Raw genomic sequence first — 16,913 nt, 5'->3', positions numbered from 1 at the left:
CAGTGACCCAATCTCAGTAAGTGGCTTAACTGTATCAGAATCTTCATTTACATTAACCAGTATTCTGTGAAAGGAGGGTGAGGAGGGAAAAAGAAAAACAAACAAAGAAAGTGTCTTTTTTGGTCCACCATTTGTGATTTCAGTAAGGTGTTTTGGAGAAGGATGATAAATGACAAAAGATTCTGCTCTACAATTTGAAGTCTTAAGAGAATTGTAAGCAAGGAGTGGTTAAGGGACTTGTCCAGAACCATGCAAGCAATGTGTCAGAGGCAACTGACTTTGAGGTGGGAGCAGGCTGAAAAGATAATGTGGCTGTCTGCTTCAGAACAACAGAAATATTAGCTTACATTTATATTGTAGCTGGCTCGTTTTAAAGCATTTTTATGTACTTTCACACATTTGATCATCATAGTACTACTATGGGATGGGTAGAAATAGCTAGTCAACAAGTGAAGAATACAGTCAAAGTTACTATTATTATCATGTACACATATACCCACAAATGTATTTAAACTACTAGCTAGAGTCCTTTGTAGCTGAATTCAGTCATACTGGTTTTTGGCTATACACTCAGTCTCTGAATGAGTGAGTGAGCACAAAGAGAATTCAGCCCTTTGGGCAAAGTTGCAGAGATGTTCACTGCCAGTGGGCTCACGTGGTTTGTAATCTTGCTGAACAAGAGGTAGAGATTTCACTGTTAGTACAATAAAATGTCAGGGCAAATCAGCTTTCAAAACATAAAAGAAATCTTGAGCTTTTTAAAAGAGAGTCATAGATCTGGTGTATATGACACATCTGGGACATGGAATAGAATCAGAGTTTAAACCAGAGGGGAATCTCCCTACATTTCAAAGCTTGGTACCTTTAGAATTGTGTAGCTATTCAAAGATTTTGAGCAACAGAGCCTTTAGATTTATAGATTAGGAAACTGTTTCCTTATTTTTGACTAAGTATAGTGTTCATGGCACTCAACGAGGGAATGGCTATGTGATCATCTGGTTAGAAGAGGCAAAATCCATTATTTTAAAGAACCTAGAAAAAAATGAAGACTTGAACCATACCATTATAATATTTTGTCATATAATCATCTTTCTGATTAAAAACACTGATAGACTGATCTCATTTCACTGAATGTCCACTCTGGGTTAATTGACTTGACAACCTAATTGTATGAAATTATATGAAATAAATTAAGAATAAGTTTCTGAGGGAAGGAAGATTATTTTGTTTTCATCTCAATATCTTAACTTCTTTCATGATAGTAAATATTTAATAAATTCTTTTGATGATTTTTTTAGAAAATTCTACTCAAACACAGTTTATCAGATAATCATGTACAGACATAATTTTGTCACCAAAGTTTGGTGACGTGGATATTCTGGACACATAAACAAGAAATGAACATAAAAAAGTATCAAGTTTAAATGATTCATAGAAAAGATGAAAAGAGCTAATTAAGAAAGGTATAACTAAATTGAGTATGTCTGTCTTATATGTAAATTCATTGTTTAAGGCAATATATGGTATCAGGGAATGAAGTAGTAATAGATTTATAATATTAAATAAAAATTTTACTTGAGTATTGAGAATTATAATTATAAGGATTTCTATTAGATAAAAGAAAACATCTTCCAAAGAAAGTGGCCTATTAAAACTACACTTGTGAATATATTAGAGGATCAAGCAAACACAATTATAATTAAAAGTAGCTCTAGATTTAGTCTTCTGGAGCAATTGAGCATTTTTGGAAGGAAACAAATCTACTTATACACAAAATCAATCTTAATCTCTATCACTGCCTCTATCTGTCTGTCTCTCTGTCTGTCTCTCTTATTCTCTCTGTCTCTGCATGCATGTTATTCTACAATAACAGTCTGGCAACAGAATTTTATAAATGCTTTATATTGTTTATAATTGACTAATTGGAAAGACTAGGCAACTAGGTGGCACAGTGGATAGAGTTTAAGGCCTGGACTTTAGTTCAAATCCTCCTCAGATATTTCTTGTGTTATCCTACAAAAGTCATTTAACCCTGGTTGCCTCAGTTTTCTCATATGTAAAATGAGTTAGAGAGGGAAATGGCAAACCAATCCTCTATCTTTGACAAGAAAATCCCAAGTGGGGTCACAAAGAGTTAGATGTGATTGAAACAACTGAGTAACAACAAATGGGAAGACAAAATGAATCATGGAATTGATTGAATAATTGAATTGAATGATAACAAACACCCCAAGACAGCAATGAATGATGATTTTTTTGATCCCAAATGTAACTAATTTCAGATGAAATGGAATTGGGAATGAGAAGGAAATATTAACAGTAATTGAAAGCTCCTTCCAAAACTTTCACCAATGGGTGATCAGCTGGGGAGACCAGAACTTTCATTTCAGCCCTATGGGTGAATTTATGGTTGCCAGGAAGTAGTAAGACTAGTTGCATATATAAAGCTTCTTAAACTGTGGATCTCACATATCTGAATGTGAGGGTCACAGAATTATGATTTATTATCAGAAAATGTTTGATTTGTATACTATTTTATATACCTATACATCTGGGGTCATGGAAAAATTTATTGGATGAAAATGGGTTATGAGAGGAAAAAATTTAAGAAGCCCTGGTACATAGTAAAACATGGATGAATGAAACTGGCTTTGGGATAGAAAGAAAGGAGGGAGCACTAGTGGCTAATTTTTTTGTAGAACATTACTTGGTATGAGATCACCTCTTTGTAATTTTACTTCCAACCACATTCAACTAAAACTGCTCTCTCCAAAGTAACCAGTGATCTTTTAATTGTCAATCTAATGGTGTTTGCTCATTAATCATTTGTTTTTGGCCTGTCAAATTTAAACTTGTAATACCTCTTTTCTGAATTTTCATGACACTCCTTTCTCTTGTTTCTCTTCTTACCTGAGTGGCTACTTCTCAGTCTAATTTGCTGGTTCTTTATCCATGCAGTGATTCAAAACTGAGGTTTTCCCCCATGATTTTGCTCTCTATCCTCTTCTCTTTTTTTTCTTTACAGTCTTTCATTTGGGGATCTCACCACCTCTCATGGATTTAATTATCATCTCTATGTGCATAAGTGCCATGTATCTGGTCCTAATCATTTTCCTGAACTATAGTTGTACATCTTCAACTAAATATTCAACAATTTTAAATCAATGTTCTTTTTCTATTTGCTATAGCAGAGGTATGAAACACACAACTGGTAGGACCTATTGCCTCCCCAGTGGCCTGAATCAGATTAAAATATAGATAGCAAACATGTAACAAAATAAAATTTAAAAATAAAATAGAATTTAATAAAATATTTTCTAAATCAATATTGGATTGCATGGATCCTTAGGTATAGTTTCTGTTTGAATTTGATATCACTGTTCTACAAAATGCCAAGCTTTCTTAAATTTAGTGTTTGCCCTGTCTTAACTATTTCTTACTTGTCCTGTATATGGTTTGTTTATAGATATTTGTGTGCTCATTGTCCCCTCCATTAGATTGTGAGCTCTTTGAGGGCAGGGACTGTCTTTTGTGGCATTTTTTTTTAAATTTCAGCACATAGCATAATGCCTGGCATAGAGTAAGCACTAAATGTTTATTAACAGATGGTAGGTGTTTCATATTCAATCTGTTCAAAACAATCCATATTATTTACCTTAAAATCCTCTTTTTGTCAGAATATCCCTTCTGAGTTTCTTATCTATTCAGCTAACTCCATCTTAATCCCAACTCTTTGCTCTTCCTTACCTTACCTAGCCCAATAGTTACCCAATCTTGCTTTTCCTATCTCCACCACATTTTTTGCATTTGTCCCCTTTTTCTCTATTCATATGGCTACCACCCTAGTTTTACCTTCTGCATATCTCTTTTTGGATAATTGTACGAGCTTTAGTTGGCCTTCCTCAAATCTCTCTATTCTTCATTCTGTTGTCTACACAACTGCTAAAATAATTTTCATAAAGTATATCTGATTATTTTATAACCTCATTTGATAAACTCCAATGATTGCAATTAAGATCAAATAATAAATATTGTAGCTTAAATGTCCCAGTTCAAATATCACTTTCTATATGAAACTTTTTCTGATTTTCCCTATTACTGCCTTCCTCACCAAAATACCTTGTATTTATTTTGAATATAATTAATATTAATACTTGTATTTCCTAATTAGCAAGTAACTTCCTTTAGGGAAGGGATATTTCATTTTTTTTTTTTATTTTCAGCTCCTAGTATTATTCCTGGAATAGAGTAGGTGTTTAATAAATGCTTAATGATTTATAAGTTAATTTTGAAATCTTATTTATAATTGGCAGGCATTTTAAGAATTCTATTTATGAATATGAATTCATTGTTAGGAAAATTATAGCAATTTTTGAAGAAATTCCTTCATGCTATTAAGGGGAAGAATGATATTTTTTAGGACAAATGGGAGTATATCCAGGGGAAAATACAGATTATATTCTTAATGATTAATAAACATTGAAATCAGGAGAATCTCCCAAGGAAAAAACATGATAATATGCTAACAAATTTATTTTCTTTTTCTAACAGTGGCATAAATGGACTGCTGCCTTGGTTTGGCACAAATAACACAAAATTATAGAGCACCTCCATCCAAAATGTAATTATGGTATTCAAATAATTATCTCAGAAACATTAAGCTTCAGAAAATAGTGTTTTATTTATGTATAAGGGTCCATTAAAGCATAAAGTCAATATTTTAGCCACTCACTGGACACTCAATTTTTCTCACCAATTTTGAGAGAAGCCACTATGTGGTTACAATATTGATTCCTAAAAATTTAATGGATTTCTATAAGCAAATATCCTTTCAGAATATTTAAAATGAGAAAATTAATTGAGTTATAATACATTGCCCTATTATTTGTGGTGGTCACATAAAGCAGATCAACTATACTCATGAAATAAAAATTCAGAGTTCACTTTTCCATTCTGCCTTGGAGAACATTGTTAGAATGGTAGGACGTCCTATTACAGTTTTACATAGTGGATAAAATTTTTATACTTCCTCTTTTTATTTCATCCAATTCCCAAATAAGGTTCAGTGCCACCAAGAAATATATGGGTTTCTGAGCATAAACAGAGCTATGTATTAACGCTATGGGTAAGAAACAGGAATCAGGGAAGCTAGATAGTCATGGAAAATGGAAAGCACTGTGTATAATTGTGGTGGATATTCCTTATTACATAGTATCTGTTGCTACATTTTTCCCTAATGTGTTGCTACAGAATAGTAGTGGTACAGAAGATAGAACATTGGACCTGGAGTCAGGAAGTTCCATTCAGATTTGGTCTCATATACTTATTGTTATGTGGATTGTGTTTATTTTAGTCTACATTACATCACATTATATTTGCTTTATAATTGTCATATTATTATTATTAGCATAACAAGGTTTTATTGCTTACAGCACTAAGCTGCATGATAAATTATTTTTTTCTTGAATTGTACATAATCCATAAGGTACACTTTCAACCCCCTCTTTTTTTCCTTCTGGCAACTTTCTCTTGTACTATGAAACTCTTAATTTTTCCTCCCTTATACAATAAAACTTTAAATTCTATGTTACCCCTGCCATGACACATCCCCCAAGACTTCCTTCTCTCATAGTGCCAAATGTTTTGGTTCTTTCTTAACTTCCCAAAACAAATTCTTCCTTTCCAGCATCTCAATACTTTTTTAAAGGCCCTGTATGTAATATGACTGGCTAGCAAATTTATTAAACTAATGGTTTCCTAGATGACATTTTTGTTTCAATAAAGACCTTCATTGTTTTAAGCTCAAAGAATGACTGATGTGGGACTTATAGGCAGTATTGGTCTATCACCAAGCATTTATTAAGTGCCTAATTTGTTCTAGGCACTGGAGATACAAAGACATAAAATGAAACAGCCCAATCATGTCAGAGTTAGTGAAGAAAAATTATTTTTTGGTTAAGGGTAAAATAATGCTATCCTGTCTTTCAGTTTTATCATTTAGACATGTAGCAGCTCCAAAATGGGTCTAGTTTTATAATCCACATAATGAATGAATGAATGAGAATTTATTAAGTGATTACTATTTTCAGTAATTGTGCCAAAAACCGATGACACAAAGACAAAATCAAATAAAGTCCTTGCCCTTAAAGTGATTACATTCTGATAGGAGAAGACAACTCTCAGAGGGTTATGGCAGCCAAGGTAATTTACAGAGATAATTAGCAGGAAGAGAGAAAAGTCGATTATAGGATCATATTTTTAGGGTTTAAAGGGGCTTTAAAGGTTACCAAATCCAACCTTTAGATTCACACATGAAGAAACTGAGGCATAGGGAAACTGAGTAACTTGCTAAGGGTAATAAGTTAATTAAGAATCTAAGGATCAAATCTCACAGTTCTTCATTGTCCTAAGAATAAAATTGGCCCCCTTTCAGGAACAAAGATTCCATGGGTTTGCTCAGTATTCCACAAGTGGAGTTAGGAAAAGAGAGAAGGTGGTTTCAGAGAAGATAGGGTAAGGAATGAATCAAGTGAAATATAGTTAGAAATATGGCTGATACCTTCCCCAACAAAAAGGCCCAGTAAGACATATGTGTGTGTGTGTGTAAATTAGTTTAAATAATATTATATATATAATAATATACAGCAATATAATATATAATAATATATCTATTATAACCTGCAAAAATATGGGTGATGAAAGGGTTAAAACTCTTTGATATCAGCATAACATCATATTAGTTTCATGGAAGTGACATGCAGAAGTGGGAAATTTGTGTTTTGATAACAGGTAGAAAGCTTAGCTTCCTCTATGGATAGAATGGACTTTTAAAATGGCCAAAGTTAAGAGATCCTTCTTTGGCTATTTCTTTTTGAAGTTTGGACACTGTGCTTTGTGTTTTCCAAAATATAGTTATAGAATTCATATCTTTATGTATATACATTTAACTCCTAATTAAATATTTCAGAACTTCTGTCACTTAGTTCCATGTGATGAGCCCCTGAAAGTTCTTTCTGTGGGACTAATATTTTTTGTTTAAAACATCATCAGAGTCGATAAATCTTTCTCCAAACGTCAGATTGGTCAGCAGCTGAGGAGTAAATGGAAACTAATGACACTCATCAGGCTGATGACACAAGTGATTTATTGGACACAATCATTTAACACTTTCATAAAGTCAATATAAGGGAAAGAAACTGGTTTCTTATTATGGTAAACTGTATTTGTACTGTCAGCCCATAGTGATTTATTATAAACCTGTGGCTAGGATTAGGATATTATAAATGGGGGAAAAATGGAAGGCTCATTAATTTTTTATACCTACAGGTGGAAGACATGCAGTGGGCTAATAGAGAGCATACTCATCCGGCATCTGTCTGCAGTCTGCCATGCAAGCCTGGGGAAAGGAAGAAAACGGTCAAAGGAGTCCCCTGCTGCTGGCATTGTGAGCGGTGTGAAGGTTATCATTACCAGGTAGATGAACTGACTTGTGAACTTTGCCCTTTGGATCAAAGACCCAACATCAACCGCACAGGCTGCCAGCTCATTCCCATTATCAAGTTGGAATGGCATTCTCCCTGGGCAGTAGTGCCCGTGTTCATTGCTATCCTGGGAATCATCGCCACCACCTTTGTCATCCTGACCTTTGTCCGCTACAATGACACTCCAATCGTGAGGGCGTCTGGGCGGGAGCTAAGCTATGTGCTCTTGACCGGAATCTTCCTCTGTTACTCGATCACTTTTTTAATGATCGCCGCACCAGACACAATCATCTGCTCCTTCCGGCGGATCTTTCTGGGGCTAGGCATGTGTTTCAGTTACGCAGCCCTACTGACCAAAACAAACAGAATCCACCGGATATTTGAACAAGGAAAAAAATCCGTCACAGCTCCCAAGTTTATAAGCCCGGCGTCCCAGTTGGTGATCACCTTCAGCCTCATCTCCTTGCAGCTTCTGGGAGTCTTTGTCTGGTTTGCTGTGGACCCCCCACATATCATCATTGACTATGGCGAACAGAGGACACAGGATCCCGAGAATGCCAGAGGGGTGCTCAAATGTGATATTTCTGACCTGTCGCTTATTTGTTCACTCGGATACAGTATCCTCTTGATGGTCACGTGTACTGTTTATGCCATTAAAACCAGAGGTGTCCCAGAGACCTTCAATGAAGCGAAACCCATTGGATTTACAATGTATACCACGTGCATCATTTGGTTAGCTTTTATTCCCATCTTTTTTGGTACAGCACAGTCAGCAGAAAAGGTAAGTGTGAGAAACTGAACCACCAAGTATTTGCCTTCTCTTCTCTTCCGTGGTCATACTCTCTTGCATTTCCTAAGCTCATTTATATTCTTTCATGGTCCTTCACTTCATGCTAGGCTTACTTAGAATTATACGTATCTTTCAGGGTCACAGTGCCCTGAAAAGTGAGTGGGATAAGCAAGATTTCCATGAAGAATATTGAAATGTACTTTCTTGTTGGGAAGACTAGAAAATTGATAGATTATACTTTCTGCAAGCCTCTCCCCAGGCTTCTATCTCTAAAGTAATTGTGCTCTTCCAAATTAAGATTGGGGTTGACTGGGAGGAGGGAAGAGTAAGAAGTAACTTCGAATTCATTAAGTCCCAGATATGTCCTACTTTAAGCAAAAGTTTCTTCTTTTGCATTTCTGAAGTCAGAGGGGAAATTTGCTTACACTGGTAGTGATGGTGGTGCTGATAATTATTGTACTTCCTTTTCCTTGTCTCATTAAGATAATAGGGTGAGGATGCAGGGTGGGGAAAAAAAAAAGAAAAAAACTGTTGAATTCTCTTTCTTGCTACTTTTCATTCTCATTTCTTCTAGTCGGCAACTATAGGTGTTTGGTAAGATAAAAAGAAGGAAAAGGAAAAGAGGAAAGAAAAGATGATAAAAGCAAGTGGGATATTCAAGAGTTTGTACTATCTCAGGAGCTGAGCTTCTTAATTCAACCTACCTTGAGAGGAGCCGAAACTATTTTTTTTTTCTTTTTCCCACTCTTCTCCCAACAACTCTAGAAAAGAAATCCACAGTTGAAAAAATAATAATTACACTGCTGGAACGAAATAATTACACGTCCATAGAAAAGAAATGGTGATGAGGACCATGAAATAAAAAATTTAGGTGTCCAGTTTGAAAGTAGAACATCATTTAAAAAAAAGACATAAAATATCTCCCTATGATAGTTATTCCTTTAGTAAATTGTTCCTTTAAATTAAACAGCTATAAAATTGTTCTTTTCACTATTAAAAGTTGTAAAGAAGTAGAAGAACATCCTGGGGCCAATTAATGCTTCTTTAGCAACCTTTAAAGTGAGACTCTGCAAGACTCTTAAGTCCCAGCTAATTTAGAAAACTATAGCTAGATGGGGGCACTGAGAGCTCATTGCTATGAGTTGTCATCTTTTATTAGATCTTTGTTAACTTCAACCATATTCTTATAAGGAAAAAAATATGACTTTAGCAAGCTTGCTGTGAATAGGTCAAATCAACTGTGGATCCACTATCTATGACTTGGGTGACCTTGTGGAGGAAAGGAAAGCACAATCATTGACTGCTCAAATAAAAAGTAATAAAAACAAAAACAAAAACAAAAAAAAAAACCAAAAGCAAAAAACCCTGTATTTGATCTAAGTTTTCTTTCTGTGTTTGACTTAGGAGAGAAATGTGTGAGTCAGAATTGTATTTGGTATAAATTGTACACATGTATTTCCTTATATACCAAGTTTTTGATGACAGCTGTGCCAAAATATAGCTTTCAAAGAAAGTATTGGAAATTATCTGTGGTTTGAGTGAAGAAATGGAATCAAGTCTTGGTATGGTTACCAGTTCTTAAACAAATCACTTAGCTAACTTTAGTTTTTTCTCTCTCTCTCATTCAGTTATTCTCTCTCAGTCCTTTTAAAAATTTTAGACATTATGAATGTATATTTACCAATGGCTTGAGAAGGAAGTATGCTTTAATGGAAATGCTGGTTTGGGAGTCAAAGGAACTGAGTTCAAATTCAGGCTGGACCTGAAAGATAATAACTTTAGTCAAATAATTAAATGCTGGGGTCCTCAATTTTCTCTTTTATGAAAGGAAAGCATTGTACTACAACAGGAATTCTTAATATTTTTGTGTGTCAAGGACCCTTGGCATTCTGGCAAGTCACATGGAGATATGTTTTTAAAAGCATAAAATATAAAACATAGGATTACAGAGGAAAGCAGCTAGATTGAACTAGTAACTGATATATATATATATATTACATATAATATATATATAGGTATATGTTATATTAATTCTTACCTTTTGCTTATTTATTCATTCTGGTACCATATTACCTTGATTATATATGTCCATGTATATAAAGGCAAATTTTATATACATACATGCACATACACATACATATACATATATGTGTATTTACACAATACATACATACACACACACACACACACACACACACACACATATATATATATATATATATATATATATACACATGTGTTCAGTTGTTTCAGTCATGTCCAACTCTTCACGACCCCATTTGGGTTTTCTTGGCACATTACTGTTGTGTTTTGCCAATTTCTTACCTAGATATAGACATATATATAAATATTCAGGTATATATGCACACATACATATGTACATATTATATATATATATATATATATATATATATATATGTTATATAATATACCATAACATATTATACAGAACAAGTACCAGGTACCAGGTTAAGAACCTCTGAATTGCATAATTTCTAAGGTCCCTTCTAATTCTAGATTGATGATTCTCTCATCCCTAAGTTCTCTTCCAGCTCTAAATCTATCACCATAGACTTCATCTTAAGCAGTAAGGCACCTTTATCTGAGCTGAAGAGTAGCTCCCTGCTCACATAACTCTGCAATAACAAAAAAATTCAATAATAAGTAACTTACTTTCCTATATTATAGAAGAATGAACATTTGAAAACAGTTGAAATCTCCAGAATTTGAATACTTATGTGAATTTTTCTTCCAATTTTTTCTTCTATTTTTGAAATTATAGGCTACTCCTAATCTTTATATAATAACTTCCAGGAGAAAAATGGGAAAATTAAAATGCTAATAAGATGGTTTTGTTATTCAGTTTCTTCTTTTAATGCATTTTTTGGGTAAATAACATGTATCTCTAGAATAAGACTCTTGGACTTCATCATAGTAATTCAAACATGCTATGAAAGTTTCTTTTTTTTTTTTTTTAGTAACTAAAGTGGTCGTTATTTGAGACAGAGACAAAAATAGGGACAGAAAGAGATAGAGGCAGTTAGAGACAGAGATATCAAGAAAGGAAGATGGAGATGGAGAAGAAGAGTCAGAATATGGTTAGGTTGACTTTTCTTCTTTAGCTAATACAGAACTTTTCTGAAGACAGCCATTATAAAACGTTAATGTTAATTGGAACAAGCATTTTTTTTTACACATACAATTTGGTTGAATGAAACAATGACCAAAGAGATGAATAAGAGAGAGAGAGTACCAGGAACTTTGGTAGTAGATTATCAAGTCTTTAAATTATTTAGCTAGAAACAGGGTTTGCTCAGACATGGACCAGTTATATATCAAGGTGCCAAAGTTATAAGATAGTTAAGGCTCTTCTTCTGAGGTGTTTGATATAATAAAATTAGATGTGATTCAAAAAAAAAACAACAACCATGCTTTCAAATTTCCCACCTAATACTCTTCTCTGCCTAAGGCCCTTAATCACTATTATTCAGAGATAGTATTCCGCATGCTTCAGGATGGTATTTTTTCTTTTGTTCCTCAAACAAAGGGAAGAAGAAAAAATATATACATTTTAAAATAACTCTAAATGCATTTTATCAATTTTGATTCATCTCTGTCATCACTTACAGCCATCTAAAGCAAACCTTCTTAAACTTTTTCCACTTGTGACCCCTTTTCATCTAAAAAAATTTTACATGACCCTGGAAGAATTCTTTCACTTCTCTAAGCCTCCTTTATCTTATTGACAAAATGATCTTTAAATGTTCTTTAAAGTGCTTTCCAATTCTAACATGTTTGTTCGTTTTGTAATTTAATTATTTGACTTAGAGTGATTTGCATTGTTAGGCTTAGCCAATATGTTGCCAATATTAATCAATTTAACAGCAGATAATCAGCATACAAATGAATCTACATCCTGGTCCCTCGTGTATTTTATGAAAGAGTAAGAAGTCAGGGGTGATTCCACAACTGGGAATAGCAGTGATGATTTTTGTTGTTGTTTGTCTTTACTTCCCAAAGAAGACCATGGCATCATGGAGATGATGCCATGGTATGCAAATGAATTGGATTTAAGTAAGGGAGGGCTGTACAAGGTCGCCTGCCTCATTCTCTCCTCCAGAGCCGTCTGAATCCAGTGGCCAGATATAGATCAGGACAACTGGAGATGGCCTTAGAAGCAATGGGATACTTGGCCTTTTAAAGTTAAGGTCTTCAACAGGACTCAGTTTGATTGAAGCTACACCCATTCACTAATTAAGGCTAGGTAGCAACTGAGGCAAAATTGAGGCAAAGGATCTTTCACCTAGTAAAAAAAAATCTAAATAAATAAATGAATGAATGAGTGAATCTGGGAGAGGAAGACCCTCAGGGTTTCTGGCCAAAGCAAAAATGATGCTATTTACATTTAATCTGAGTCAATCTGTGGTTTGACAGAATGAAGAAATTCCATTTGAAGAAATGGAATAAAGTCTTGGTATAGTTACCAGTTCTTGAACAAATTACTTATCCAATTTGACCAAATGAGGTTTGGCCTAGAACTGATTGGTGGCCAATGAGAATCAAATTGGTTTTGGTTTAAAGCCTGGTCATTAAGAAAGAAAGCTAACCAGTATACCCCAAGATATCTTGGAAAGGTTCAGAGGTGCAAAAGAGAAAGAAAAAGTGCTTTTAATTTGGAAGTAGAAGAGGAGAATAGGGAACAGATAAATTGAATACCGAAGGAGAGAGAGACAGAGAAGCAGAGAAAAACAAAAATAAATAGAAAAGAAAATAGTCAAAGAGAGATGGAGACAGAAAAAAAAGAGAAACAGAGAGGCAAAGTATAAAGACAGAGGCAGACACACAGAATGAAAGACAACAGAAAGAAAAAGAGACAGTCTCAGAGAGACACAGAGATGGATATGCAGACAAGAGACAGGCAGAGAGATATAAAGTCAGCCAGACATGGCAAGACACAAAGGGAGAAAGACATGGAAAAAGGGAAATACAGAGAATATAGATGTGATTTGAATTTCATCATGTATAAATAAAGAGGATTTAATATAAGCAAAATAGATGATATACCTGGAAGTTTAGTGGGTTTCACAGTCGATTTGAATCAATAGGGGAAAGGCATTGGACATATGATTTAGTATAGGGAACTCCTATAAAGTCTCTTGATCAATGCACATTCACACCATCACTCTATAGTCTTAGAGACTTACCAAAGGACATGTCTCATCAGAGTCAATATGTATCAGAGTCATCACCAAAGGGTGATATAGTAGCCAAAACAAAGCTTTTGTAAGGAAAGGCTTAACTGAGAGGGATAATGTCAAGAATAAGGAAGATTTGTTCTTGTCAGAATCTATCTGAATCAGTGTTCATTTCTGAGCATCATATCTTAGGAAGGATATTGATGAGTGGGATTTCATCTAGGGGGAAAAAAGAAGAAAACTTTAGGAGAGTGAAGAGCTTGGAAAGGATGTTCTATGAAAATCAGCTGAAGAAACTAAGGTTGTTTAGTCTAGAGGTGGAGCAGAGCAGCTTTTGGATGGGTGAGAACATGCCAAGTATCTAAAAGCTAAGAAGGATGAGATTTGTTTTGTTTAGCCTTAGAGAGCTTCACTCTGAAGTCAATGATATTTAAAAGTGTGTGGCCCCCATGAGGGGCTAAAGGACAGAGAGGAGTCTGGTGAAATGAGTAATCCATATGGGTAGAAGGTATTAAAAAGTCTTGGGGAAAGCAACAATGACTCCCTCCCTCCTTTTGACCACCGACAAAAATGAAATGAATTTCCTTGGCTTTGCCTAGAGCAGAAGCTTTCAAGTAAAGGCTGGATGATTCCTTGTAGCATATGATATAAGGGAGTTTCTAGTAATGCCATGAAGTAGGCTGAATGGTTTCCTAAGTCACTTCCAGTTCTGGGATTCTAATTTAGTGAAATTCATTTTTTCTCATTACAGATAAATATCTCAGAAATTAATTCTAATAAAGTAGTTCCAGAAGTATTTTGAAACATAATAGTATCATTAAATAATAGCTATGATTTACATAGAACTTTATGGTCACTGAATGCTTTGTATTTTCCCATTTAATCCTTACAATAGCTCTACTAGGTAGGCAGAACATGTATTATTATCTGTATTTTACAAGTAGGGCACTGAAGCCCAAGTTCATATCCAGTTACTGGCAGAGCCTAGATTCTGGATCCAGTTGCTTGTGAGCTCTCTATGGGGCTACCTTGAATAGCAGTACTCATTTGGAAAGGCTTAGTTAGCATGTGTTGAATTGAATTAAATGAGTGTTCTATGTTTAAATATTTTATTATTTCATAGTCACCTTATATCTCACCCTTTTTAATGTGGCTTGCAAAAGGAAACAAAGCAAAATAAAATAAGAACTTTCTAGTGATGATTGGAATCCTTTATATGATAAAGGGTAATTGGGGGGAGGAGGGAGAAGGGAGGCTTCTTCGTGAGATAAAGATGAGAATAGCTAACATCACACAGTGTTTTAACTTTGCCAAGTGCTTCATAGATATTATTTTATTTGATCTTCACAACCTTGTGAAATATGTGCTATTATTGTATTTACAGAAGAGGAAACTAAGCCTGAGACAGTTGGGAAGTTAATAAAAAAGCATTTTAATTCTAGCCTTCCAGAAAGTCCATTTTACTCCAAACTACCCAACTGGACTCAGGATTGTTCTATGGCTTTGCATTTTAACCATCATCTAAGCAAAAACTTTGAGAGTTTCATTACCATGAGGGAATAATGTAGTACAGGATCAAGGGATGAAAAATTCAATGTGAATAAAAATCAGCTCACCAATTTTGAAAACAGCTATGTTTTGCATAATAGTGTCAAATGAAGCTAATAGCTCTAGTGAGAACCTAGTTAGAGAAAGCAGAAAGATTTTCTCTTTTGAAGTTGAACACATGATCAATAACGGCCCAAAGACACTTCCCTGCATCAAATCTCAAAAAATGTCATCAGCTATACTTAAAAGTTGCCTCAAGGATAGATACTTGTGAAAACTTCAACAAAGAAACCTCTAGATTCTATGACTGACAAAATGCAGCTTCACTCTTGGGTGTTTTGAATTAAGCATAGGTTTGTTCATATAATTCCCCTATTCTAGTTGTTGCTATGGCTCCCTATCACTTTTAGAATAAATAAAACATCTCACTTTGACATTTAAAATTTATCTTAGTCTACCTCTTGTGACCACATATTGCTCATGCTTCCTCTCCTCACATTCTATTTTTCCATACAAAGTAAACTTTCTGTTGTTTCACAAATTCACCACTTTTTCTTGTTTCTTCATGAATTTGTATAGTCATCCACCATTCCTGAAAATAAATTTTTCTCCTTTTTTCTGCCCGATAGAGTCCTTCCTTAGCCTCCTTCATATTCAACTCAATTGTCAGCTCTCATGACAAACCTTTAATGATTTCACTAGTTGTTAGTGCTTTCTCCCTATTAATATTTTCTTGTATTTACTTCCCTTTTTAAGTAGAAAGTAATCTCTTTAAAAATTAAGATTTTTTTAAAAATGTCATTATTTCTATAGTTTCTACTCCAGGGTATTATTTGTTGCATTTGCTTTAATAAATCCATATTGAATTGAATTAGATTTTTAAAAAAGCAGCAGGCATAATGAACACATAAACTAAAAACTTTTCTGGTATATTATGATAAAATATATTACTTAAAATTGTACTTAATGAAATTGTATGATTAATTGTAGAATTATTCCATTTAATTGAATTATATGAACGTGTAAAAACAATACTATACAAATCTATCATTTTTTTAAATGTAGTACTTATAATTTTTTCTATAAAACATTAGATATCAGGTATTTGGTTAGAATTGCAGTGATATTGCTGCATCACGGTTTCTATGGATGAATCAAATTTGATTTGAGTCATTTAAGTTTAAAATATCAAAAAATTCAAAACTCATAATGCATATGAGAACTACCCTGCATTAAATTTAAATCCTTTTCTAAATGTCATCCACATACAGAGGCATCTCAGGTCAGTCCCTGATCCCAGGTTAAACATTCTCATTTCTGACTACCCTTGCTTTTTGAAGCCCCCTCTCCATCATAAATTATCACTGGGAAAGTTCATCATCCTGCTTGACCTAATCATCCTGGGTGCTCTTCTCTCATTAGCAACCTCCTCCTCTCTGATTGATTGGTGTAATCATGAACTTCTCCTTTATTTAAGGATCTCAGAGAGGACAGACTGTCTTTGGGAAAGGCCCTCCTGGATGCATTCGTTTTGGACTTCTTTGGCATCCCCAATCTGGCCCCTCATCAGGCACTTCCCCCTTCTTCTTACATTCCATTCCCCCAACTTTGCAGACTGTAAACTTTGAGAGCAGGGACTGTCTTCATATTTGTATCCCCAGTGTTTAGTACAGTGCTTAGAACCTAATGGATACTTAAATGTATTTTGGAAATGAGCAATGTTTTGGAGAGATCTGTGATGGCAACTATTAGATGATGTGGATGAAGGTATAATGTGGTCCATTTGTAATTGGAATAGTTGGGTTCAAATTCTACTCTATCATTTGTAGGGATGTCTTTAGGAAATACACTTAAACTTCTTGTGACTCATTTTTTTTCCCTTCTTTCTAAAGAGAGAAT

General features: G+C 34.4%; 1 protein-coding gene and 1 long non-coding RNA gene across 3 annotated transcripts in view; one reads left to right on the top strand and one right to left on the bottom strand.

The window, feature by feature from the left end:
• GRM8 (glutamate metabotropic receptor 8) overlaps positions 1-16,913 on the top strand; it is a 927,338-nt gene that overhangs the window by 792,565 nt on the left and 117,860 nt on the right. Inside the window, exon 9 of the mRNA XM_031938983.1 lies at positions 7,327-8,262. Within this exon, the coding sequence (XP_031794843.1) occupies positions 7,327-8,262 (936 nt within the window). The remainder of the gene's footprint in view (positions 1-7,326; positions 8,263-16,913) is intronic.
• LOC116419369 overlaps positions 1-16,913 on the bottom strand; it is a 42,412-nt gene that overhangs the window by 24,230 nt on the left and 1,269 nt on the right. The window lies entirely within an intron of this gene.

Source organism: Sarcophilus harrisii, chromosome 5, assembly GCF_902635505.1.
Source record: "Sarcophilus harrisii chromosome 5, mSarHar1.11, whole genome shotgun sequence".
NCBI lineage: Eukaryota > Metazoa > Chordata > Mammalia > Dasyuromorphia > Dasyuridae > Sarcophilus > Sarcophilus harrisii.
The sequence above is the reverse complement of the archived record's forward strand: the minus strand, read 5'-3'. Positions and strand labels throughout refer to the sequence as shown.